The sequence below is a fragment of the Barbus barbus genome (assembly GCF_936440315.1).
Source record: "Barbus barbus genome assembly, chromosome: 42".
In the NCBI taxonomy this organism is placed as follows: Eukaryota; Metazoa; Chordata; class Actinopteri; order Cypriniformes; family Cyprinidae; genus Barbus; species Barbus barbus.
Genome location: NC_136720.1, coordinates 27053927 through 27081925, shown reverse-complemented (window position 1 = coordinate 27081925; position 27999 = coordinate 27053927). Strand labels below are relative to the sequence as shown.

General features: G+C 36.3%; 2 protein-coding genes across 2 annotated transcripts in view; both read right to left on the bottom strand.

The window, feature by feature from the left end:
• Positions 1-55: 55 nt before the first annotated feature.
• Positions 56-11289, bottom strand: LOC306861902 (sine oculis-binding protein homolog B-like; the record flags this gene model as incomplete). Its single annotated transcript, XM_079404384.1, has 6 exons — positions 56-1279; positions 2280-2378; positions 3955-4106; positions 6446-6616; positions 6684-6810; positions 11200-11289. The coding sequence occupies 6 exons, from the start codon at positions 11287-11289 to the stop codon at positions 56-58; spliced, it is 1863 nt and encodes a 620-aa protein (XP_079260510.1).
• A 14676-nt stretch (positions 11290-25965) lies between these two features.
• Positions 25966-27999, bottom strand: part of LOC306861238 (uncharacterized protein) — a 36503-nt gene continuing 34469 nt past the window's right edge. Inside the window, exon 22 of the mRNA XM_079403395.1 lies at positions 25966-26749. Coding sequence (XP_079259521.1) covers positions 26661-26749 — 89 coding nt within the window. The 3' untranslated portion in view covers positions 25966-26660. The remainder of the gene's footprint in view (positions 26750-27999) is intronic.

Sequence of the window (27999 nt, the reverse complement as noted above, 5' to 3'; positions counted from 1 at the left end):
ATAATTGGCGTTGCCGGGTGTGTGTGTGTGTGTGTGTGTTAACTCACCCTGGCCCTCATTTGTTCTGGTCTCTGATTCTTAAGCATAGTCTCTTCACTGGGGGCTCTGGATCGTCCCGTCCGCTCGGCTCGGACCCCAGATCTGTGCTTTTCTCCCAGCTTTGTGTCTGCGTGTGTAAATGCGTTTGTGCAGCCATCGGCGTGTCTTTCTCGTGTAGTTTCGGCAGAACAGACCGTGCGTAAGTGTGCTCTACATCCTGCGGCGCTTCCTCCTCCCCCCTGCTCTCTTTCGATTGGTCGCTCCGGCAGTCCGTCTGCTCTGCCGCCCAGTGATTGGTTGAGCCGTCGTCCCGCCCACCCAAGTAGCTGTTCTCCTTCACATCTTCGCAATCGGAGGGAGGAGACGGAATCAGGGCGGAGTCAGCACTGTCCAATGAAAACGAGGCGGCTTGTATGGCGGTCGAACGAGCCAATGAGTACAAAGAGGCGGGACTGACGATTCTGGGACTGACGGATGTGTAAAGTGCTCTGTGCGTTGGAGTTACCTCTTTGTGTTTTCGGAGACACTGAATCACCGAAGAGAGAGGAGAAGCGCATCGTTCGCTCTTTACGTTCCCGTTGGTCTCCTCCGAGTGACCCGGATTGGGCGTGCACTCGTCTTCCTGCTCCTGAAGGCTTCGAATGACTCCTCTGTGGCCCGTTTGAGGGGGAATAGGGATGGGAATGGGAATGGGAATCGGCACCGGGATTGGAACGAAAACTGGGTAGGGTGATAATATCATTGGCTGTGGCCAGGGCGGGGCCAAATGGGGCGGGTACGTGTGGGGCAGGGGCATGTAGGGGGCGGGGCAAGGCTGCAGGAGAGGAGGCGGGGCAAAGGAAGCCCTCTGGATGGGGCTGAGGGGGAGGGGTGGGGGAGGGCTTTGCATGACAAAGGGGAGGGGCCTCTGTGGTGGGCGTGGCTTCTCCAGAGAAGAGGGCGGGGCGCTGGTCTGAATCCTCGCTGAGACGGGTGTTTGGGGCGAGCGGGTTTTCGCCGGTCTGTCCCAGGCTTCCGGCGTCAAGAGTTTCTGGTTTTCCGCGACAGCCGTTTTGGGGCGGGGCTCCTCGTCTTTGTGGGCGGAGTCAGAGCCGGCGAGGGCGGCGCGAGCTTCCCGGTAAAACACGTCCATCTTGTACTGGTTTAGGCATTTGCTGCTGCAGAACTGCAGGCGCTCCTCGCCCGAACCGAAGTCCAGGTATTCTTTAGTGTGACGCGCATGTTTACACCAATCACACACCTGCAGACAGAAACAACACACCAGAGATTCTTTCAATGCATATCGATTCTGAATTCAAATTCAATATTTGCTTTTGTTCCTCTTTTGTAAGTCACTTTAGATAAAAGTGTCTGCTAAATGCATTTTTCTACATAAATTATATATGTTTAATTAATTACTTTTAAAAATTAAGATGAATAATTTTGCACAATTAATTAATATATGTATAATTATTGTATTTTTATAAAAAAATATATTTTTAATAATTTGCACAAAATATTTTTATATGTATAATTATGTAATTAATATGTACACTTATTTAATTTTAATTAATATTTTTAATTTCACAAAATATTTTTAGTATGAAATATTTTTGTATAAATATATGTTATAAATATACACAATTATGTACACTTAATACATATTATAAATAATAGTAATATACTGTATTACTGTCTGTCTATTACTGTCGACTTTTAATAGTATATAGTTTTACATGGACTTGTCACATAATTTAATAATATATTACTATTATTATTATTATAATATAAGGCAATCGGGTCTGAGGAATCTCAGAGAGCAGAGTTTGATTTTACAATTTCTTTCTATGGTCAAAAGCAAATTATCTCAGATCATCTTCAAATTTTTTGCAGGTAATATTTTGCCAATTTTCCCTCTTGATATCAAATATTGACATATTTTAAGGTATTGTATTGAAGTTCAAAAATCCAATAAAAAATTAATGAATTCTTTAATACTAATTAATAATAATGTTAATAAATGTAATATGTTTATAAACGTAATCCTTCATATGTTTATTATGTAGTAACTGTATTCTCAAGCAGTAAGCGCCGCACATGGACACTCGTGTGTGTGTGTGTAAGAGAGTGTGTGTGTGTGTGTGTGTGTAAGAGAGTGTGTGTGTCTGTGTAAGAGTGTGTGTGTAAGAGTGTGTGTGTGTGTGTAAGAGAGTGTGTGTGTCTGTGTAAGAGTGTGTGTGTAAGAGTGTGAGTTTATTTACACGCGTGTTGTTGTTCATCTTCAGCAGAAGTCTTGAGGGCGTGTCCAGCGTCTGGCCAGGGGGCGGAGACTGGTCACCATGACGATCCTCATCTCGAGCCTCGAGGAACACAAACACAAATCTGAAGTAATGTGTTTGTTTAAAATATAAACATGTATTTGTCAGAGTTATTACAGTTAATTAACTAAAACTATACGGAAAAAAAACTGATTTATAATATAAAAAATAAAATATAAAAATATAAAAATTAATTATTAATAATAAGAATAATAAATATTAATAAAAACAACGATGGTATGTCAATAACAGCAGCTGATTCAAACACAACGACACTTCAGTCATGAAGAGGAAAGTCATGTCAGTCAGAGTTTGACACGAAACGTTTTGTTTTCATTCTAACACTAGATCTATTGTTTTAGCAACGTCTTTGTGTGAAACGCAATCGTTCTGAACAGAGAACGGCGCTCGCTTTGATATCGATTATGAGCTGAGAGACACCGACACGTTCAAGTGCGTCTGAAGAATCCACAGACCATATTCTGTGTGTGTGTGTGTAACCGGAGCGTCCTGTGTGTAAAGTATGCACTGTAAGACGAATCCCCTCTCTCTCTCTCTCTCTCTCTCTCTGTGTCTCTCGCTCAGACAGGCCCAAACTCGTCAGTGTGTGTGACTCTGGGCTGATAAACGATCCTGTGTGTTTCTTCTCTCTGTTGTGGGAATGTGCTGCTCGTTAAGCACAAACACAGCAGTGTGTGTGTGTGTGTGTGTGTGTATGCAGAGGCTGATCTGTCAGTGACAGAGTCATGCTTAAATGCAATGCAAGTTTTTTAGATATTGCAAATGTACATTAATAAATGTTAAAAAATAAATAAATAAGAAAAATTATAAAAAACCCAAAAAACATTCATCACTTAAAATAAATATTGGAAAATAAAACCATCTATTTAAATGAAATATTCAAATAAATGTTAATAAAATGCTATAACAATGAAGTGCATATATATCAGGGTTATTATAGTTAACTAGAACTAAAACAAAAAAATTAACTTGAAATAAATATTTTAAAATACTTAAAAATCTGATTTGTTTTTATTTTAAAATATATAAAAAATATTTATATAAATTTAGTTAAACACACACTAAAAAATTGTGCATATATATTAGAGTTAACTAAAACTAAAACCATAAAACCTTTAAATAAATCAAATACATTTAAAAATAATATTTTAAATACAACAATCTATTTTATTCGGACTGTTTTATTTTAAAATATGTAAATTTTTAAGTACTTAAAATATTTATATATATATATATATATATATAAAATTTTATGTGTATGTCATAAAACCATTAACCGATATCAGAGAAGCATTAACATGCTAAATAACCAATTATTGAAATATTAACATAAAATTAATCGACATTGTCAATTCAAATTTTCTCTCAAATTGTGACACTAAAAATGTAATTTACATTAAATTTTTGAAATGATCTTAGACTTTTGGACCACACTGTACAACTTATTGATAGCTTAAAAAATTTATTATTTAATAAAATTTTTAATCTGATTTATTAACAACATATTATTTTTACTCAAAATGCACAAAAGGCTGTCAGTAGATTTGGAAGAATGATTAGTTTGGCCGATATCGCGGTACTTCCGACAGGGTTTTACCTTGTTGCGTTTGAAGTAGGCGCGTCGACACGCGGCGAAACACTTCTCGCTGCAGAAGCTCTTGAGCTCAGAGCCCATGAGCAGAGAATAACGCTTCATGCCCTCCTTCTGACACCAGACGCACACGATCGGCACGCTCTGCACGTCCTCCACTGAACACAAAGAGTGCGTCAGAATCAAGATTACACTAAATGCACATTTCCAGAGCGTATTTGTGAGTGTTTTGTACGGTGGCCGAGAGACCTCGACGTGCTGCAGATAAAAAAAACACCTGCAAATTAAGAAAACATCTGCATCAATTTGACAACACAAACAAATAAAGAAACGCGCTGCAAACAGGCAGAGACCACCTCAGAAATGTTTAAGGGAACCACAAAGTGACAAACATGGCTGGGACATATTTATCAATGTTTGCTATGAAAGGTGAGATTTTTGTTTATTTTAACATCCTGATCATAGATTCCTTAGCTTTATTCATATATATATATATATTCAAAGGGTGAGAACCAGAAGGGCGTAAGTGACATTTTTGGTGGAATGGAGATATATACAGGTACATCTCAATAAATTAGAATGTTGTGAAAAACGTACATGTAAAGTAAAACATTTCAAAAGTTTTTTTTGTTTTAATTTTGATGATTAGAGCTTACAGCTCATGAAAGTCAAAAATCAGTATCTCAAAATATTAGAATATTTACATTTGAGTTTCAATTAATGACCATCTCTACAGTATAAATTCAGCGTATCTCTTGTTCTTTGAAACCACAATAATGGAGAAGACTGCTGACTTGGCAATGATCCAGAAGACGAACATTGACGTCCTCCACAAAGAGGGTAAGTCACAGAGGGTCATTACTGAAAGCTGTGGCTGTTTACAGAGTGCTGTATCAAAGCATATTAAATGCATTAAAAGTTGACTGGAAGGATGAATTTGGGTAGGAGAAGGTGCACAAGCAACAGGGATGACCGCAAGCTTGAGAATACTGTCAAGCAAAGCTGATTCAAACACTTGTGAGAGCTTCAGAAGGAGTGGACTGAAGCTGGAGTCAGTGCATCAAGAGTCTCCACGCTCAGACGTCTTCAGGAAAAGAGCTACCAAGCCACTTCTGAACCAGAGACAACGTCAGAAGCATCTTACCTGGGCTGTGGAGAAAAAGAACTGGACTGTTGCTCAGTGCTCCAAAGTCCTCTTTTCAGATGAAAGTAAATTTTGCATTTCATTTGCAAAACCTTTTTCACGATATTCTAATTTTCTGAGATGTACCTGTATATCAAATGAAAGCTCTTAATGACCTCTTTCTATTGCAAAAGTACTGTCATCCATGAGTGTACAAATCTTTATTATAAACAATTGAAATAAGTACACAAAGCCAGACCAAACTTTGGTAAACTCCTGTAAAGTTGGTCACGTATGCCTTTCTGGTTCTCACCCCTCGAATGTATATATATCAAATTAGCCTAAATGAGCTGATGAAATACACAATTTATTTTAGCATCCTGATCATATGTGTCCCTGGAGCACAAAAGCAGTCATAAATAGGACAGGTATATTTTTCTTTTATGCCAAAAATCATTAGGATATTAAGATCATGTTCCATGAAGATATTTAGTAAATTTCCTACCATAAATATATCAAAACTTCATTTTTGATTAGTAATATGCATTGCTAAGAACTTCATTTGAACAACTTTAAAGATGATTTTCTCAATATTTAGATTTTTTTGCACCAAATAGTTGTATCTCAGACAAATATTGTCCTATCATAACAAACCATACATCAATGGAAAGATTATTTATTCAGCTTCAGATGATGCATAAATCTCTATTTCCCAAATGTACCCGTATGACTGGTTTTGTGCTCCAGGGACACATGTATATATGAAGAGTTAATTTGCAAAAACAGATCACCCTGGTTTTAATATTTTTCAAATATCATGTTTTTTAATTGTGCATTCCAATTAATCTCAATCAAACTGCAGTTGGGTTATGTCGATTAAGTAAAAATAACTAAAAAAATACAGCTAACGAACACAATAAAAACACAACAATAAAAAACATGATATTTGAAAGTTAAAAATCGAATCTAAAGTTAATCTGCTTTTGCAAATAAACTCTTTTAATACACAATTACTGTAACTGTGAAAGGTTACTTCAGCTAGCTAACTAATTTTTACAACTTTCCCTACAAAAATTAACCATACCCTTTGGTTTTACTGTTAATTAATACATTGATTATATATATATATATAAATTACTATAGTTGAACCATGGTTTTTGTACAACTGTGTTAATGGTAATCAATACCCCATCTGTATATAAAAAACAAAAAACATGGTTAATTTTCATTTTGTTTTGTTTGTGATACTTGTGCGTTTTTTTATTTGTTTGTGTTGTGAGCATCTGCAGCGCATGCAGTGCTTAACTTGCTGGTGTTTTTGTATTTGCCTGTGTTTTCTGAGGTTCTCGGCCGCCGTAGTTTTGTGTTGCACACCAGCAGAGGGTTTGATGAGCGGCACGATGACGTTCATGCTGAGCGGCGAGGAGGAGGAGTATGAGGATGAAGACGGAGACGCCGGCTCCTTCTCGCCGTTTCTGACGGGCTCTGAGGAAGATGATGATGATGAAGGCAGCTTCCTCTCCTGTGGCTTTGGCACTGTGTTCTCTGGAGGATAAATCACAGTCACACGGAGGAAGCCACACGAACAGCAGCTGGGAATATGAGCACGTACCTTTAAGAACAGATATATGGTTGTGTTTGATGCGGTTTCTGCCGTCAGTGGCGTCTGAGTCCTGCAGATCCACTTTATCGTAGCCGTACCAGCCCAGCAGCTCATTCATGGTGTTTTCAGCAAAGCTCTGCGACACAAACAGACACGCGTGTGATTAGAGACCTGAGGCCAGAGCAGACATCTGCTCAAAAAAAGAAATACACAGCACAAAAACATGACAAATACAATATATTTCATTTTAAAACGGTTCAAAAAATAACATTTAATATAAATGTGCGTATGTAGTGTGTGTGTGTGTGTGCACACTTTTGTCATACAATATATTTTAACTACAATAATATATATATTTTTAAATGATTTCAGCCAGTTGCCAAGGCAACAATTTTTCTCAAGTTCATGAATTTATTTATTCTCTAAAATAACTACAACTAAACTAATATTAACAAAAGAAATAGCTATTTAATAAAAATAAAATGACAAAAACAAAAAACACCAAAACTTTAAAATTTGATAAAATTTTAAAAAATTATTTTTTATTAAATGTTTATTTATTTTTTTACATATGATTAAATATTTTATATTAAATATATTTTTCTTTTTTTTATTTCAAAATTTCTTAAAATGTTAAATAGATTTTATTTTTCGTGTTTATATATACAATATATTATTTTGAATATTTTATATTAATTATTTAATTTATTTTATGTCTATTATTATTAATTACTTTTATTTTATAATTAAATCATACTTTTATATTTTTATATTATATTTTATACTTCATATATTTCATATTTTATATATATAAGAAATATTGTATGTTTATATATTAAATATATTTAAAAATAATATAAATTATATGAACATACATATATGCACGTAAATATATGTTGATATTTTCAAAAATATATACAGGTGCTGGTCATAAAATTAGAATATCATGAAAAAGTTGATTTATTTCAGTAATACCATTCAAAAAGTGAAACTTGTATATTAGATTCATTCATTACACACAGACTGATATATTTCAAATTTATTAGTTTATTTCCTTTAATTTTGATGATTATAACGGAAATGGGGAAGATTCATTGCTAAAGAGGCTGGCTGTTCACAGAGCTCTGTGTCCAAGCACATTAATAGAGAGGCGACGGGAAGGACAAGATGTGGTAGAAAAAAAGTGTACAATCAATAAGGATAACTGCACCCTGGAGAGGATTGTGAAACAAAACCCATTCAAAAATGTGGGGGAGATTCACAAAGAGTGGACTGCAGCTGGAGTCAGTGCTTCAAGAACCACCGCACAGACGTATGCAAGACATGGGTTTCAGCTGTCGCATTCCTTGTGTCAAGCCACTCTTGAACAAGAGACAGCGTCAGAAGCGTCTGGACTGGACTGCTGCTGAGTGGTCCAAAGTTATGTTCTTCTTCCTTTGGAAATCAAGGTCCCAGAGTCTGGAGGAAGAGAGGAGAGGCACATAATCCACGTTGCTTGAGGTCCAGTGTAAAGTTTCCACAGTCATTGATGGTTTGGGGTGCCATGTCATCTGCTGGTGTTGGTCCATTGTGTTTTCTGAGGTCCAAGGTCAACGCAGCCATCTACCAGGAAGTTTTAGAGCACTTCATGCTTCCTGCTGCTGACCAACTTTATGGAGATGCAGATTTCATTTTCCAACAGGACTTGGCACCTGCACACACTGCCAAAGGTACCAGTACCTGGTTTAAGGACCATGGTATCCCTGTTCTTGATTGGCCAGCAAACTCGCCTGACCTTAACCCCATAGAAAACCTATGGGGTATTGTGAAGAGGAAGATGCAATACGCCAGACCCAACAATTCAGAAGAGCTGAAGGCCACTATCAGAGCAACATGGGCTCTCATAACACCTGAGCAGTGCCACAGACTGATCGACTCCATGCCACGCCGCATTGCTGCAGTAATCCAGGCCAAAGGAGCCACAACTAAATATTGAGTGCTGTACATGCTCATACTTTTCAGTTGGCCAACATTTCTAAAAATATTTTTTTTTGCATTGGTCTTAATTGATATTCTAATTTTCTGAGATACTGAATTTGGGACTTTCATTAGTTGTCAGTTATAATCATCAAAATTAAAGGAAATAAACATTTGAAATATATCAGTCTGTGTGTAATGAATGAATCTAATATACAAGTTTCACTTTTTGAATGGTATTGCTGAAATAAATCAACTTTTTCATGATATTCTAATTTTATGACCAGCACCTGTACATGCATGTTTGTGTATTTATATATATACATAATATATATACACAGTACACATACATATATTATGTAAACACATTTTTTTATTATGAATGCGATTAATCATTTGACAGCACTACTTTGTATATATTTGTAAGTAGATATGTGCATGTAATGTTCCATGTAAATTAGTTTTGTATGATAAATATTTTGGCACTGTAGTGATGCTACTTGATATCCAGTGTAAAATAAGAAGCAGTAGAGGCACTTCTAGGAAAAACTGATGCTAGAATCAGACAAATGCTCATCCGTCATCATCATCGTATGTGTGTTTCCTTCCAGAGCGATTAAAGCATCAAAACCATCAGAAAAGCAGCAAATTTCCTGCAAAAACAGGAGCTGGTGATCTCACGGGCTGAGAGCGTCACTCGATCACAGGACACCCAACACCGCTGCGGAGTCACAGCCTTCCCAGAATTCCCCTCCGCTCCGGCGGCCCCTGAGACTAATTACATCAGCGGCTCTCCTGCTCATCCCCTCGTTAGCTTCCTCCGCTTCATCCCACAATCTTGTTTTTGTTTCTTCTTGGCAGTTCAGACAAACATCTGTTCGGCGAGAGTGACGGGTCCGACCCGATCCAAACCCGCCGCGGCCCCTTCCTCGGCCCCGGGGCCGCTTGCATCAGGCTGGGCTTCGGTTTCATGTGTTTGGATTAAAATTAGTTAAGTTGTAACTCTACACCCCCAGTGGATATCACCCGGGCCGATCCAGAGAAAGAGACGGGGAGACTCGCAGAAAGCCTGCTTATAAATGCGCCGGGTCACGTATCAAACGCGATTGTGAAAGAGCTCTTGAATAAACGCCAGGGTTTTAATAAGGTCACGGTGTCAGCTGTCCACCGCCGGTCACATCTGGAGCCGGACGCGCGCCGATACTCCTGCAGCCGGACACAAACGCCTTCAAGACCAATATATCAGTGCAGTCCGTGGCTGTGATTCAGTGCATAGTCAACGTTTTAGACAGCACTGTGTGCAGCATATGAGTGAACTACAGCGACAAATGAGCAGCTGTTATCAGAAGAAACTAATTCTACATGATCTGCCCTGAAAAATGACTTTTGTTAGGAATGCAACTGAGTGATTCAGTCATAATTCATTTCAATATTTTTTCTTTTTGAAATGTTTTGTTGCATTTTTTAATATATTCATGTTATTATTTTTTCATATTTTTTTTTATAAAATATCTTTAAATGTTGTACATTAAATATCTTTGTAAAATATTGTAATATTAAATATATTTTATTTTTCGTTTTTTAAAATGTTATATTTTATTTGTATTAAATTTATTTTTAATAGTTTATATTAAAATTATTTTTCAAAATATTTTATATTAAATATATTTTATTTTTCATATTTTTATCAAATTGCTTTGTTTCATATTAAATAGTTTATTTATAAAAAGAAAACGTATTTAATATTAAAATATTTTATAAATAAACTATTTTATATTAAACAAAGCAATTTGATAAAAATATGAAAAATAAAATATATTTAATATAAAATATTTTGTTTTTAAATTATATTATTATTATTGTTAATATGTTTATATTAGATATTTTACTTTTTAAATATTTCTATATTATGGTTCATATTTTTATTAAATCCTTTATTTTTATATTAGATATTGTCTCTTAAACAAATACAGTATACACAGCTTTTCTCATGAAATATATATATATTTTAATGTTTTAAATAAATATTTATAAGAATTTTAATATCAAATATTTTATTAGTCATATTTTACAAAAATATTTTATGCCATTTAAAATAGTTAAATATTTGATCTTTTTAACAAACTTATATATTAGGATGCATAAAGCATTTATCCAGTATTATTGGCATCATATCATAAGCTGCTCATCCGGGCATCAAAAACACCAGCAAATGACAAAAATATCTTTAACAAGAAATACATTTTATTTATGACATTTTAAATATTTTATAGTAATATTTTATTATATATTTTATACCTTTCTAATATAAGTTGATGTTTTATATTTTATATTAATTTTTTTTTTTATTTTGCTTGTTTTTAATACTTGATTTACTTTTTTTGTGTGTATTTGACACTTTAGTTTGTAGATTTTTTTATAATAAATACTTCATCTTTTTAAAAACGAATTAGGACACATAACAAAGCCTTTATCCAGTGTTCACATCTTATCTAGATGTTTCTCACAGAGTAAGTTTCGCAGTAAAGTCACTAACACAAGCAGAGCCCAAATGCGGCTGCTCTCTTACCTTCATCTCGTCTCTCGCGTCTCTCTTCACGGGATGAGCGGGTTTCCTGCTGCGCTTGTTCTCCGGTCGCTCCGCTTCCATCTCGGCCATGACTCGCGGAGCGGCGCGGCGCGGAACACAATGAGAGAGAGAGAGGAGCTCAGGGGAGGAGGTGGAACCCAGCACCTCCTCCTGCTCCTCCCACAGGCTTCAGAAAGACTCGTAGTTGTCCGGGGAAGTCGCTAAACGAAGGTCGATTTGTTGCTACAAGTTGCTAACGGATGTTATGACGTCATTGCGTAACCACGGCGCAACATTGTGTCTCACTACGCCAAATCTCAGCAAAAAATCTATTTTAATTAGTGCTGTCAAACGAATAATATGGAGGGCCAAATTACTAAAAATTAAATAATTAAATAAATGTTGAAATAAATAAATAAATCGTTAAATACATCATGAAATTATTAAATACATTAATAAATGCGGAAATAAATATATAAATATTAATTAATTAATTAATTTATTAATTTTATTTATTTATGTATTTCTTTATTTATTTATTCGTTTATTTATTTCCTCCCTCCACATTTCATTTTCAGGGTTATGGTCGTCGGCACGTCACTCAGTGGGCGGAGTCACCTTTCAAACTCCATTTCTTTGATCTTTCTAATTTATGCGCCTTTTTCTTGTGCTTTAATACTGGCAGCTGAACCGCGGCTTGTGTAGGCTACTGTAAATACAGACGAGTATCATCAATTCTGTCATATTTTCCAGCATTCTCCTATATTGCCTAAAATATGTATGTTTTGTCTTTGTTTGCGTGTGCAGACCGATCGGTGTATGACATCAATGGTTCTTATGCTTTAAAACGCTCTCGAGGTCTTCTGATGTCAAACACCGATCGGTCTGAGCCGCGCCGCTTTAAGTCAAACACACTTTAATATGAACGCGTCTTTGCATCGCTTTGACCGCAGATGTACCTTCTCACACACACCATGATTGGTCCATTATGTACAATGCTTGCATGCTATTGGTCAAACCAATTTATTAATAGTTTTATTAATTTAAACCTCGTGGAAGTGATGTGTTTTCGTGAATATAATTTTTTCATATGGTGATTGTGCATCACGAATGTATTTATTACACAAAAATGTGTTATTTTTCAAGTTAATCGGGTCAATTTTGATCAAGAACAATACACTGTGGCTTTAATTCAGCTGAAGCGGTGCAGCAAAACTAGACTCTGCTCCTCCGGTGTGAATACTCTCGGTTTGAATTAAAATGATGTCATAGTCAACGTTTTGATTGACAACTTCATCTGCAAGAGTCAACAACAGATCTTTTACTGCACTATACTCAGCCATAGCTCCTGGTGCGAAAAACAAGAAAAAGGCGCATAAATTAGAAAGATCAAAGAAATGGAGTTTGAAAGGTGACTCCGCCCACTGAGTGACGTGCCGACCACCATAACCCTGAAAATGAAAGTTTTACAGTTTTAACACTTCTACAGTTTACCACAGGTTGTTATTCTTTGTTATTTCCCTACAGAACCGGAAGTCTCGCACATTCACAGAAACTTCATTACTTCAGCATTGAATAATAAGGTGAATAAAGTTGTTGTGCAGCAATATCACCTAAAATAATGTTTGTTTGCTGAGAACTTTAATGTAAAGTGACTCATGCAGGCCTGAATCTAACATGATTTCATTATTTGTTCAAGAACATGGTAGCCTAATTCCATGCTTGTTTTTATTAATATAATGTGAGCAGTAAATAATCTGTTTCTCAATCAGTACACACACAGTTTCTTTCTCTCTCTCAAACGCACACAGACTCTCTGCTCAGTGTTTTGAAGAATAAGCGCGCTCATGTAAACGGAGAGCCCCTGGTTCAGGTTTCTTACCCTGCGGGTGTCATCTGATCCCTGCTGGCAAAGACACAACACTCTCTCTCTCTCTCTCTCTCACACACACACACACACACACTCTCTCTGTCTCTCTCTCTCTCTCTCTCTCACACACACACACACTCTCTCTCTGAGCTCCAGCTTCTGTGAAGAGCCTTTATTTCCACGGACAGTCAGCACTCACTGATGCTCTGAAACACAGCAAACACACACTGCATCAAACACAAGTTTTGTTTTGTTGTGCTTCTGTTAAACATAATGAGATCAACTTTTAGAGCGCTGTCAAAAGATGCAATGCTTCATCTGGAGATAAAGTTTCATTTGTGACTGTATCTTGACATTTATCTGAATGATTATGTAGTAGGCAATGTTTGGGGAAAGTTACTTTTAAAAGCAGGCATGCACTTTAATTGCATTACTTAGTTACTTTTAATGGAATGTTTTACTTTTTCTCATCTGGGCTGGGTTTGCTTGTATGTTTTTAATATAAAAAAGTAATATTTTTGGCATATGTAAAAGCCCTTTCACACCAAAAGTGAAATGAATAAGCCTCAGGCTGAAGGAAATGTACATTTAATTACTAACATATTGAATTATTGCAGGTTTGCATCATATTCTGAGTTTGCCTTTCAGGTTGTATTCATTTTGAGGAATGCTAAATCTGTTTTTTGTAACTGCTGTTACATACACTACCAGTCAGAAGTGTTTGAACAGTAAGATTTTTAATGTTTGCTCACCAAGCCTGCATTTATTGGATCCAAAATACAGTAAAAACAGTGATATTGTGAAATATTTTTACTGTTTTAAATATCTGTTTTCTATGTGAATATGTGTTAAACTGTAATGTATTTCTGTGATCTGCAGCTGTATTTTCAGCATCATTACTCCAGTCTTCAGTGTCACATGATCTTCAGAAATCATAATAATATACTGATTTACTGCTCAACAAACATTTCTCATTATTATCAATGTTGAACACAGTTGAGTACATTTTTTCAGGATTCTTTGATGAATAGAAAGATCCAAAGATCAGCATTTATCTGAAATAAAAAGCTTTTGTAATATTATACACACTATACCCTTCAAAAGCTTGGAGTCAGTATAATTATTTCTAATGAATTATAGAAATGAAGGATGCATTAAATTGACGATAAAGACATTTATAAAGTTACAAAATATTTCTATTTCAGATAAATGCTGTTCTTCTGAACTTTCTGTTCATCAAAGAAACCTGAAAAAATCTACTCAGCTGTTTTCAACAGAATAATAAATGTTTTTCTGAACAGAAAATCAGAATATTAGAATGATTTCTGAAGAATCATGTGACTGGAGTAATGATGCTGAAAATTCAGCTTTGAAATCACAGGAATAAATTACATTTTAAACAGAAAACAGTTATTTTAAATAGTAAAAATATTTCATCATTTGACAGTTTTTGCTGCACTTTGGATCAAATAAAAGCAGGCTTGGAGAGCAGAAGAGAATTATTAAAAAAATATGAAATATCTTACTGTTCAAACACTTTTGACTGAAACTGTTTTAGAAAAACTAACTCTGTAAATTAAAAAGTAATACATTACTGTACTAGTTACTTGATAAAAGTAATTTGATTACCCCAACACTGTCCATGGTATTTACTTCAAATAATACTGTGGTATTACCATGGTACATCTCCAAAAACCCATAGCATTACCGCCTAGACATCAAAATCGTCTGAAATGCTCCTCAGATGTTAGTATTACTTCGGTACATGTCCACAAACACACAGTTCTTGCTTTGAGTTATTTATAGAGTATTACTGCGTGTGAATTGCACTAGATTTAGTTGAGCAGGAGAAATGCAGTAAGATTCCGCAGGAGGCCGCTAGAGGTCCAAACAAAGCTTGAAGTCAATTATTCACTGTTTGAAGGTGCTTTTTCTTCTCTTACAGTGTTACATTTTAAATATGAATCATATAGAGGCATTATATTATAACTATCACCAGCGGAGATAACTGATATAGATAAGCTCTCTCTACAAATACAAGTTCTCTTTACATAAAGCAAAGAAATAAGAACATCAGAGCTGATTACGCGGAGTGCGTGTGTGTGTGTGTGTGTGTGTGCGCGGGGGGGGGGGGGGGGGGGGGGGGGGTTATCAGTCCCGGTATAAGAGCTCCAGCAGGAGCCGGCTTCTCCCTTTAGACGAGCCCACCTGCGTGCCTTCATCAGCCTCACTCTTCATCATCATCATCATCATCCTCTTCTTCATCACCAGGATGGCTCAGCTGACCCTCGCCGGAGTCATTTTCTGCACTTTCTGCTTAATCACTCAGGTATGAGTTCATATGTGGATTATTACGCACATATTTCACTCTGAAGACTCTCAAAGTCTTTTAAAAGCTTCTAGATGTTGAGTTTTAATGCGAGTCCAAACTACAGGAGAATGAATATAAACAAATACGCCTGCTTTACAATGAAATTAAAGTGTATTTGGATTAACTTTGTATGCAGAGTTACGAAATTGTACCAAATTTATTTATTTTTCGTTGCATTTTTTGTAACTGAACAGTAGCCTATTAGTCTATTATTAATATTTTTACGTAAGATCAATAGGCTATAATCAACGCATTTTAAATCTTAATGAGGTTGACCCTACTTTGGCATCATTTTACACAAACTACAAAGCATCATTTTAATAAAAACTGAAAACTAAATGCAATGGCACAAACTCCTCAGCGCGTCTCCGTTTCTTTCCGTTTGGAGAAAGTAGCGTTTTGTAAACGGCTCGAGCACCGTGCTTGTGGTTTTGAGAATGAATCATTGAGAGAGTATCAGTGTCTGTCCCGAGGCTTGAGTTTCTGTGAGACCCCTCTGTGTTTCAGAAACCCGATCCAGCGCTCGAGAGAGAACCGAAACACCGGAGAATCTCTGCGCTCGCTTCTGTCTCGGACCGTGAGACACCTAACAGATCATGCTCACACTTACAATATATATATATATATCAGCATTTATATGCACCTGGATGCAGAAATGCATGATCGGTTTGTGGGAACGTTACTTTTGAATGTTCTCTGAACGTTTTCTGAACATTTAAAAAAAGTTAGACAAACGCTAAACGTTTCAGAAAAAGCTTTCCATTAATGATGCATAAATGACGTTTTTGTGTATAAATAGCTTTGAATGAACATTCTGTTAATATTGCTGCTTTGAGAGAAGCTTGGCAGAACATTAGCCTGGGCGGGGTTATTATAATTAATTAAAACTAAATCCATTTAAAAAAAAACTTTACATTTTTTTAAACTGTTACTTTAAAATACAATAAACGTTACATAAAATGGAATAAAATATTTAAAAAATGTAAATTTTCGTTTGAAAAAACAAAACTGGAAGTAACTAAATCTGAAATAAAACTGCTATATTCCTATATTTAAGATGTATTTATTAAAAGTAAGATGCAAATGTGGGCGATTATAAAACGAAGCATGCAGAGAGATATGAGAGCGATATGAGAGATATGAGTGAAGTGAAGTGAAGTGAAGTGACATATGGACAAGTATGGTGACCCATACTCGGAATTCGTGCTCTGCATTTAACCCATCCAACGTGCACACACACAGCAGTGAACACACACACACACACACACACACACACACACACACACAGCAGTGAACACACACACACACACACACACACACACACACACACACACACACCGTGAACACACACCCGGAAGCAAAGCGTCCGGGGTTCGGTGTCTTGCTCAAGGGCACCTCAGTCGTGGTATTGAGGGTGGAGAGAGCGCTGGACATTCACTCCCCCCACCTACAATCCCTGCCGGCCCGAGACTCGAACCCACAACCTTTGAATTACGAGTCCGACTCTCTAACCATTAGGCCACGACTCCCCCCCCGATATGAGAGATATGAGAGATATGAGGGATATGAGGGTGCGGATGGAAGCGTGTTGCATAACAATCGCGCAACTTTGGGCGTGGTCCTCTTCCTCTCATTTGCATAAACTCAGGTGATAATCGCGCTTCTCTCTCCTCAGGTTTTATCTCAGAGCACAATCACCCCCAGCAACTCCACCGCGCTGGCGGGAAACCAGACGGTGAACTCGAACGACACCCTGGCGACCAACGCGTACCCCACCACCACCCCGGCGGGAACCGGTGTCCTGACTCAGGCCAGCGTGCTCAACGTGCTCGTCCCCGTCGCCATGGCAACCGGCCTCCTGCAGCGCTGGTGTTGAGCGTTCACCTGTTCTGCGACGTTCTCTGCTTCTGCACCGCAACATCTCACCTGTAGACTCCCGCACAGATGTCCACCAGGTCTGCGCATTTCACCAGAGCTCGGGAGAACGCTTTAGCCCTGAAGTAGAAGCGAGAACGGATGGATGATGACATTTCAAACGGCACCTGGCTTCCGTTCCCGCATCCGAGCACCCTCTTCCCTGTAGTTGTGTTTCTGTGCATTGCTGAGCTGTAAGATGTTCTAAACGCACATCTGCTGAACGGCCGGATCGCGCAAAGCGTTCTAAACTAAACGGGCTCTTTCATGCCATTGAGTTTGCTCTCTTGGTGGTTTATAGCAGTTTCAGGGGGATTTTCATCTGTATTTGCCCACTTTAGTTATCAATCAAACTGTTAGTCGTTCATTGGCATGAGATGGACACTTTGTAATACTGTTTCTCTCTTGCATAGTTTATATTTTGTACAAATGGAAATGTTTTAATGTTTGTAATATGGAAAACATGCGTACATGAGAATAAACAATGTACAACTGAACGAAACACGCTTGGTTTGATGGGAGAATATGCACAGACTTCCTAATTCAGTTATAAATAAAAGACGTGTGTCTGACCCACTTTAGGTCTTTCTGCTTTAAAATGAACAGAACCTTCATGTAATTCTTCCTAATTAATTGTCAAGTTAATTCAGCATTATTTATAAAGTGCTTTTGACTATTTCTGAGTGAAAATGATTATTTCTGTGGAAGAACAGGTGCTGTTTAATTCACATTTAATCCGGGATATTCCTGTCAATTTGCTGCTTTTGAATCAAAACATGCAGAAAAGTCTGATTTCTGTTGTTTAGCTTTATATTTAGTGATTATTTGTCCATTTATGCGTTTCATTCAGTTTTAATATTCTATCAGGAGTGAATGGCTAGTTTTTGTTTGCAAACTTTAATTGTTTTCTTTCATAATCCGTGACGTATTTCAACGTTAAATGAGTTTGATGCAGTTTTAAACAATAAAAGTGACTTTATGACTAGAAGAATAATGAAAACAGTCAGTCTGCGCTACAAACTAGAGTACTTACAATTATAAAAATATGATAACAAACACTAATCTGCAATATTAAGCAGCATAATGGACTGTTTTTAGTCCCGCTGTTTCTTTAAAAACAATGAGTAGATTATTAAATTAGGAGGGCCTGATGACGTCAGATGAAGAGGAAGGTTGTTTTAAAGATGGATTATTAACACAAACACATTTTTTTTAGGGTGTAGATGCGTATCATATGCACGCCCAAGTCCATATTTGCGCATGAGTTTTCGTTTTTATTTGACGTAGTAGTTATACGTATTTTCGTGTGTAGTTTCTCAAACAGCAGGTAAAGGCTTTTAATAATTGATCGTCCTCATGAATTAATCAGGCTGGGCTGCAGGTTACACAGGAGGACTGCTTCATGAAACACTAACTGCATGCTGGGAATAATGTGAGCTGATTAAAGCACAGGATGTTCAGAATCGTCCTGAAATCTGCTGAACACTGACGAAGCGGCTGCTATTGTGTGTAAAAACATTATATTTGTTGTCTTGCTTTTAATTTAAGTTTGTTAAATAAATAAATAAATACACAATCTATAATACATGTTTATAATTATCATGAAAATAATGACAAAACCTTATTGATTGTAAAGTAGACATTACTTTTCTTTTTTAATATATATTTTGTATTTTAGGGTGAATTTTGAGCTGGATGTGTTTTGGTTATTCTGTTATTCTGTTAGTTGTTGTGAATAAATCATCAGGGTCAGTAATCAGAGATAAACAGCCATAAACACAGTGTTTGATGAGGACAGACTGGATATTGGTTGTGATTCTTACTGGTTTGATCGGGGGTCACACACACACACGCACGCGCACACACACACACACGCACGCACGCGCACACACACACACACACACGCACACACACACACACACACACACACCTGAACACAGATAAAGAGCCTTTTGTTCCCTGATAATCCATGAGTCTCACACTCACACAATAAAATCACACTATCAGCTGCTGTGGCTCCTGGAATGTTGGGCTCAGTCACTTCCTGTTACAGGACAGTGCACTTCCTGTCACTTTTCTCCTGCTGTCAGATCTGGACGCTCGCTCTCAGGAGACAGAAAACAGAATGTTCCCGTCCGTCACCAGTTTAATGAGATTGAAAGAATGTCACTGAGATGAAAATAACTATCGTCTGTTTTCTCTTAAATGTGGTATTTCACAGATTATGAGTTTGTAACAACTTGAGTAAATAATTACAGAATTGTCATTTTTGGGTGAAATAAACTTTAAAATGACATATACACATAAATATACATTGTTTTAATTTAATTTAATTTAAACAATTAAAAGTTTGGAATAATTATGATATTTTTAAAAGGTTTTTAATTTAAGATTTTCAGTAATTTAATTTAATAATTTAATTAAATGTAAGTTTGGAAATGATTAAGACTTGTTTTTGAACATTCAGTCTCTTCTGCTGACAAAGATTGCATCGATTTGATCGAAAATGCAATAAAAATCCAGTTTGCATCACAGGAATAAATTACATTTTAAAATATATTAAAATAGTGTTTTTAAGTTGTAATCTTTTTGCCAATATTACTGTTTTACTGTATTTTTGATCAAATAAAGCCTTGGTGAGCAGAAGAGACTTTACTTTTTTTTAATTATTCCAAATTTTTGATCAGTATAATATAATATATTATCTTAAATTTGAGAAATGTAAACTCTAATATATCAACACTATCTCTTATCTATGAGAGAGATATGGAGTTTGACGTCATGTTTTGTCTTCCTTCCTTCACGTGGGATTCAGAGATAGTAGCATGGTGACATTTGGACGGTGTGTGTTTATATTGAGCTAGATCTCATCAGTTCCTCATCACACACAAACACCGAAAGAAAACCCCTTAACCAGCTGAGCATCGTCTGAAATATAGCATCACTTATGATGGATCTGTGACTATAAGATTGATGACAGTGTGAACAGATTCACACAAAAAAAGAGATCCAACGGAAAAGAGCAAATGTGTTTCCTTCAGAGCGGTGACAGACCGAGCTCTTCCCAAATTTCCATCACATTTCCAGTCCATGACAGCTGGATAAGAGTGTTTGCTCACCTTCTGTCACAGAAAAAGAGCACATTTTGCTCAACAAAATATTTCATTTCTCAAAGTTTTATTTATTCATTTATCTACACCAAACGTTTGGGGTCGGTAAGATTACAGCTGCATTTAAATACAGCAAAAAAGAATAATATTGTGAATTATTGTTATAAAGTAACTTTTCTGTTTGAAGTTAGGGTTATTCCCAATATTATTCAAGTCTCTTCTGCTCATCAAGGCTGTTTTTCTTTCATCAAAAATACAGTAAAAATGTGAAATATTATTCTAATGTAAATCAGCTGTTTTCTCTGTGAATATGTGTTAAACTGTAATTTATTTCTGTGATCTGCAGCTGTATTTTCAGCATCATTACTCCAGTCTTCAGTGATCTTCAGAAATCATAATAATATACTGATTTACTGCTCAACAAACATTTCTGATTATTATCAATGTTAAAAACGTTAATATTTTAGTGGAAACCGTGATGCATTTTATTTTTCAGGATTCACAGATGAATAGAAAGTTCAAAAGAACAGCATTTATTTGAAATAGAAATCTTTACTGCCACTTTTGATCAGTTTAATGCGTCCTTGATGAATAAAAGCATTAACATCTTTAAAAAGTGTCTGACTGAGTATTTGAACGGTGTATTTTTCAGATTTTAGGCATGGAAAGCAGTTTAAGGATCACAAATCGTCTCAAATGTGTTTCTTGTTTCTCAGATCGACCGTGTCAAGGACGCCGCAGGGTCAGATTTGTTGGTTTTACATGATGCTGATCTCAGATAATCAGACGCAATCCTTCATCTCATGATTGAACGGCTAAAGAAGCGCTGTAATCAATTAGCAATCAGAACTCGAAACTCTAATTAAACCCCAGCTTATCAAGATCCAACCATTCTTAAAGTGACAGTCCACCCAAAAATGAGGATTAATGTTCTCACCCTCAGCTCATCTGAGATCAGGATGAGTGTGTTTCTTCATCAGGTTTGTAGAAATGTGTCTCTGCATCAGTGTCTCAGCAATGGATGCTCTGCAGTGAATGGGTGCCGTCAGAATGAGAGTCCAAACAGCTGATAAAAACATCACAATAATCCACACCACTCCAGTCCATCAGTTAACATCTGGAGAAGACAAAAGATCAAACACATCCAGCATTAAGATGTTTTTAACTTCAAAGCATAGATTTAGGCTAAAATACAAGGGTATTATAACCTCCAAAAATACTTTTGTGGATTTATCCAAATCTACACACTTGTGTTTCCAGTCAAAAATGACTTTTTTTGTTTTATTTTGTATAATTCTGAGATTTGTTTCTGCCACAGAATATAAAATAAAGATGGTAATTGCATGCATTAGCAATTTATCTCACAATTCAGACTTTTTTCTTGTAATTCTGAGTTTATTTCTCAACAATTGCTCTTCTTGTGTTTCTCAGTTCTCAGTGTTTATATCGTACAATTGAGAGAAAATTGCATTAAAAAAATAAAAACTGTGAGATAAAATGTTGCTGTTTTAATGCGCTAAGCTTAAACACAATTTTGATCAGTTTTTCAGAAAACAAGACTTACTATCTTCAGTCATTTTGCTTCTCAGTGAAATGTTTCTTGATTTAAGAAGCTTTGGACATTTGTACACTATATGCCACTGATTTCTGCAAGTTTTTAAGCATGAATGTTCTGTAAATGGATGTGTCTTTGGATGTTCTGTTCCTCTTGTGCCTGTCAGCAGATGTAGATCATCGGTGCTTTATTCTCAGAGTTAATATCCTGTCATACAGTAATATGTGCTGTCTGATTGTTCCTCGGTTGCTGGACATTCATTCAGTCTGAAATCTAACCTACATGTGTATCTAGACAGAGCTGCTTTATGAACATTAGACAATAGAACAGTGAATATAATGCGTAATATCATATGATACACATGTTATGAGCTGCATGGCTGTATTATGAGAGATAATTCAGCATGTTTGCATTTCAATAAAGGAATAATTACGCCTGAAAGGAGTGATGCTATAAGACAATATTACCGTGGTACTTTAATAAATACCATGCTGTTCATTCATTATGGTGTTTGCATTCTCTTCCAAAGTACTTTAATGAGCGGCATGGTATTACTGTGGTGCAAAGAACATTCTCCAAAAGCATATATTTCCATCCATCTCCAAAATTATTACGTTATACAGATTCTGCTTTGATAATAAAACAATGAATAAATATATTTAAAAACACTATAAAATTTTCTCCATCTAAAAATGATCAAATCTATTCAGAATTTCTCATAATTTTGCAATTAGAAATATTGTTTCTGTTAATATTTAGAATTTCCAGATTTCCTGCTTTCATGTTAATTTTAGTTAATGTTTTAGTAATTGTGTTGTTGTGTGTTTGTCATTTTTAGTAGTTATTATTAGTTAATTAGTATTTCTGTTTTAGTTTTTTATTATTTTTCAATGAAAACAAAAAAAAAAGGTTGCTTTGGAAACTAGCAGAAATAAGTTTATGGTTTTTAGATTTGATTGTATTTCAGTTAACATTTATTTCAAGGAATGAATTAATTTTTTAATTTTGTCAAACCTGATTTAGATTTTACATCTCACAGTTCTGACTTGTTTTGGTCATGGAATAAAAAACAGGTGACTTTTTTCTAACAATTGTGAGTTTATGTCTCATATTGGTTCACAATTGTGTAAAAAAGTCCGAATTGTGAGATAAAATGTTGCAATTACTTTTAAAAAATTTTTTATTCCGTGGCAGAAACAGGATTCCTTGGATATCAAATTTTTATCTGATTGGCTGATTGAAAACAGAAGCTGCGTTTGATTGGCTGATTCTCAGAGGTCAGCAGAAGAGGGCGGGTCTTATGTGACTTGAGTTGAAATAAACCATTTAGAAAGGCTTTTGTTTCTAAACGCACTGCAATCTTTGCTTTCGAACTGATTGTTGTAGTAATAGTGTTAGTTAGGATAAAACTAGAGCTTCTTTTATTCTGATGTGTCTCTCTGTGGTGAATCAGCTCAGAACAGACGCTGGTTTCTGGGTGTTCTGTTCTCTTCTGAATGCTGGCGCTGAGCTTCTTATGTAAGATTTGAGTTTAATTACTGAGCGCTCATTATGTCGTCTGTGTCTGTGAGCAGCTGACAGTAATTATACAGGACAGACGGCCTCTGTGTTAAACTGTATTCCTGCATATATCAGGTGTGAACACCAAACCAAAACCAGAACCCATGCAGTGCGTTTCTTCATCTCAGCTGATTCTCATGTGGATGAGGCGTTCAATCTGAGCGGCTGAGGCTCTATGGGATGTGTTTTTCTGCTCTGTCCTGATTTTCTTGGACACAGAGTTTAATCAGCTCCCTCGGCCATTGTGTGTGTGCGATGGCCTCAGGAGTCCCAAAAAACCCCAATCATCAGCGGCTTCTGTTCCCTTTGTGCTCGCTTTTACTGTATTTCAAAGCATAGTTCAGCCAAAAATTAAAATATGCTAAAATGTGTTCACCTCAGTTCATCTGAGATCAGGATGAGTGTGTTTCTTCATCAGGTTTGTAGAAATGTGTCTCTGCATCAGTGTCTCAGCAATGGATGCTCTGCAGTGAATGGGTGCCGTCAGAATGAGAGTCCAAACAGCTGATAAAAACATCACAATAATCCACACCACTCCAGTCCATCAGTTAACATCTGGAGAAGACAAAAGCTGAAACACATCCAGCATTAAGATGTTTATAATCCATAATAACGCTTCCTCCAGTGAAAGAGTGTTCTGGTCTGAATCAGGAGAGAAATCTGCAGATCAAGCAGCGTTTACAACAGATCTAAACAAATATGAGGCTGGGTTTTGATGCGAGAGACAACAGGAGATGCACTTTTTTCACTGGAGGAAGAGTTATTATGGACTTGTACATTTTGACTCGTCTCAGACTAACATTCTCAAAACGCTCTTAGGAGCAGCATGTCTATCTGGTGTGTTTACATAGGAAACAGTGGAAAAGTAGCGCATTGGAATGGAAAACGCATTCTGTGTGAACAGCCTCTTATGATGCAATTTCTACTTGATGAAAGATCTATGAAATGTTTTTTTGTAACCTTTAAATAATGTTCTAATCACGCAAAAAAAAAGGATTTTAAACGTTCTGATAATTTAAAAAAGTCGTATCCATTTAGAGCCCGCCCACACGCGCTTCTGATTGGCTGTGATATCTGATTGGTTCTGTCACATCGCGTCTGGTTGGACACGCTGTTAAACTGGGAATCGCGTCATAAACAGTCTGAGAAGGGCCCGTTGTTTTTCTATGTAAACATTCCACTGCGCGCGTCACTCGTGTACCAACGCTAAACCGCATTCTGTGTGACCCCTCAGACCACCAGTGCGCGCGCACACACACACACACACACACACACACACAAACAAACACTCTCTCTCTCTCACACACTCACACACACACACACATCCATGCTCACACACACACACACACACACACACAGGGTCAGTGTCGCGGGTCTAAAGCCCCTGAAGCCGCTCTCGTCGCCTCTAATCCTCCGCGCTTTGTCCGGTGGCTTTACCGCGGCACCGCTCGGTATTTACCCACGTGACGACCGGATGGTTTCCACAGTGACCGGAAGCTGACTGCAGCAGACGCTGACTGACCGCACATCAGCACTTTTACAGTCTCTCTCTCTCTCTCTCTCTCGCGCACAGCACAATACTCTGTGTGTTCATGAAATAAGACCCTGAACTGCTCTGACACTTTATATAAACTATTTTAAACTGTAAAAATGATAAAGTGATGTAAAAATGCCGATTATTTATGGCGCTTTGCTTCCTCAGCAGGCGAGCTATAAATAGCCAGGTGTTTCCTGAGGCTCGCAGAACAGCAATTAAAGATGCATCTGAGCATAATAATCATGCAGAGTTATCAACATTCAACAGAAAACCAGATTAGAACCAGAACACAAACCTGAATAAGATATTAATAATATTAGGACATTAGAATTAATACATGTATGCTGTGAAAAATGATAGGATTTATAGTCATGACAACAATATTTGAACATCCAGATACTGTTATAGTTTTTATTAATATTTGGACTTTTTTCCCTTAATTTTTTTTCCACGTTTTTATTATTTTAGATTGAATTAACTATAATAACCCTGCATGTGATTTTAATTACGTTAACTCATCAGAATAATTACTCAAAACCAATTTCAACTTTAAGTTATACACAATTCAACTAGACAAGATTTTAATAAATTACTAGTAATAATTAGGTTTTTCAGTTAAATTAGGTGTTTTTTTTACAGTGTAGCCTATTAATAAATTCCAGTAACTGATTTTAAAATAATTGTTCACTTTTCACTTATTTCTTCCACAAAATAAAAACCAAAAATAGTAATTCTGTCTTTTTCCTCCCAATTCTGAGTTTATATCTCACAATTCAGGTTTTTTTGGTTTCCACCACAGAATAAAAAAAATAAAAATTTAAATAAGGTTTTTTTTCTCAGAATTCCATTCCGATTTTAAAGTTTCAAGTTTATATTATCAAGCAATTCACATTTCTCAGAATTACAAAAAGAAAAGTCAGAACTGTCAGATAAAAAGTCAATTATTATTGTGTCTGGACTTCAGTATTATATGGTTATGAATGGATGTGGCTGTTCTGAATGCAGATAAATACTCAGCAGGTTTGTGCTGACTGCGAGAGGAGAGTGTCTGTCTGAAGCGTTCCATTGGCCCGTGAAACACCAGAATCCCCTGACAGCCAATCAGCAGCCAGCCAATCCCCGCGGGCCAATCAGCACAGAGCTGATCACACGTCTCAGCGATCAGAACACAACATTTACTGATAAACACACCGTATGCTTTAATTCAGCTCAATGTCCATACAGGTACATTAACGCAATTTACACAAAAGAAAAGATTATTAATGTTATTATTGTTCAAGTATGTTCTCTCCCTGTAAATCTGAGAGTTCTTGTATAAAAATAACATGATGTCCAGCTAATTTTGGTCATATTCCATCCACTGGCTCTCATGAGAATGAGATTTCCAGAGCTGACGGTCCCCCTGGTGGAGCTGCCTCACAGGACGCCAGTCCCCCTGGCGCAGCTCCGCAGCAGAGCAGTGGGTCCTGTGGCGCAGCTCCGCAGCAGAGCAGTGGGTCCTGTGGCGCAGCTCCGCAGCAGAGCAGTGGGTCCTGTGGCGCAGCTCAGAGGATCTCCAGAGACCAGCGCTGATTCAGTTTGTCTGGGTGGAATTCATTTACAATAATCTGGTGTTTGTCGAACTGCTGACCTCCTGCAGAGAAACAGAGCCAAGATCATAAAAAGGAAAACACTGTCATTATTTCTATTACTGTATAAAAGTTTTTTTTTTTTTTGTCTGAAATGACAAATGGCACAATGCAAAATTTCATTTTTTTCATGTGAAATGCTATGCAGGAATTTATTGATGAGATACACGCTGTTAATGTGATTTAAATATTTTAATGAATACATCATGTAAATTTATCTGGTACTGAACTTAATGTTTAAAAAAAAAAAAAAATAATAATAATATTAATAAATATTAAATATTTAATATAATAATATTAAAATATATATTGTTATATTTTCAAAAATATATTTAATACATTTTAAAATAATATTAACAATTATTATTAATACATTAAAAATCATTTTAATAATATCTTTGAAAATATGATTTTTTCACTATATTAGTTTAAGAATGACATTTTCTTGCACTGAATGTTTAAATGACAAATGTCACAATGCTAAACAAACAAATAAATAATAATAATAATAATAATAATAATGGCTCTCCAAATATGCTTTGTTTTTTCCCTGCAAAAAATAACTTATTTTAATTTCTTCATGTGAAATATTACGCAAACATTTCTTTATTTCTTCATTAAATTTGGATTTTAAATAATTTCAAACAATAAAACAATAATATATATATTTAAATACTGTCATAATTTTTATCACTATATTACACTTTAGAAGTGACTTTCTTTTGCATACAGTGCTTAAATGTCAATGCAAAAGAAAATCAGAACGGCTCACCAAATATGCTTCGTTTTCTGTTTGCAAAATATAACTTATTTTCATTGTTTCATGTGAAATATGACGCAAGCACTTCTTGGAGTTAAATGACTGATAGCTGGGTTAGAGTGGAGTTGATTAGGGGTCTCTGGCTGGGTTGTGTGTTAGCAGCTGGTTTTCTGTCCTCACATGTGTTTGATGTGAATATATCAGCAGCAGGCTGTGTGTGAATCCAGCAGGTGGCGCTACAGACTCATGTTAACCTGCGCTTCTGCTGCTTTATCATCAGTCATATGGATTTATGAGAGGCTATATTCAGCATAATCACTTCCAGTAGACTGGATTCACTGGTTTGTTCCTCACAGAGTCGTTTAAGGAAACACTTCATGAGTTTGTCATAAATTACCCGTGTCTCCAGAAGCCCGTGTAAGGAATGTTCTGGGTTAAATTCTCCTGAAACCTAATTACCACAGAAAACTAATGAACATCTGTGCTAACAGTAAA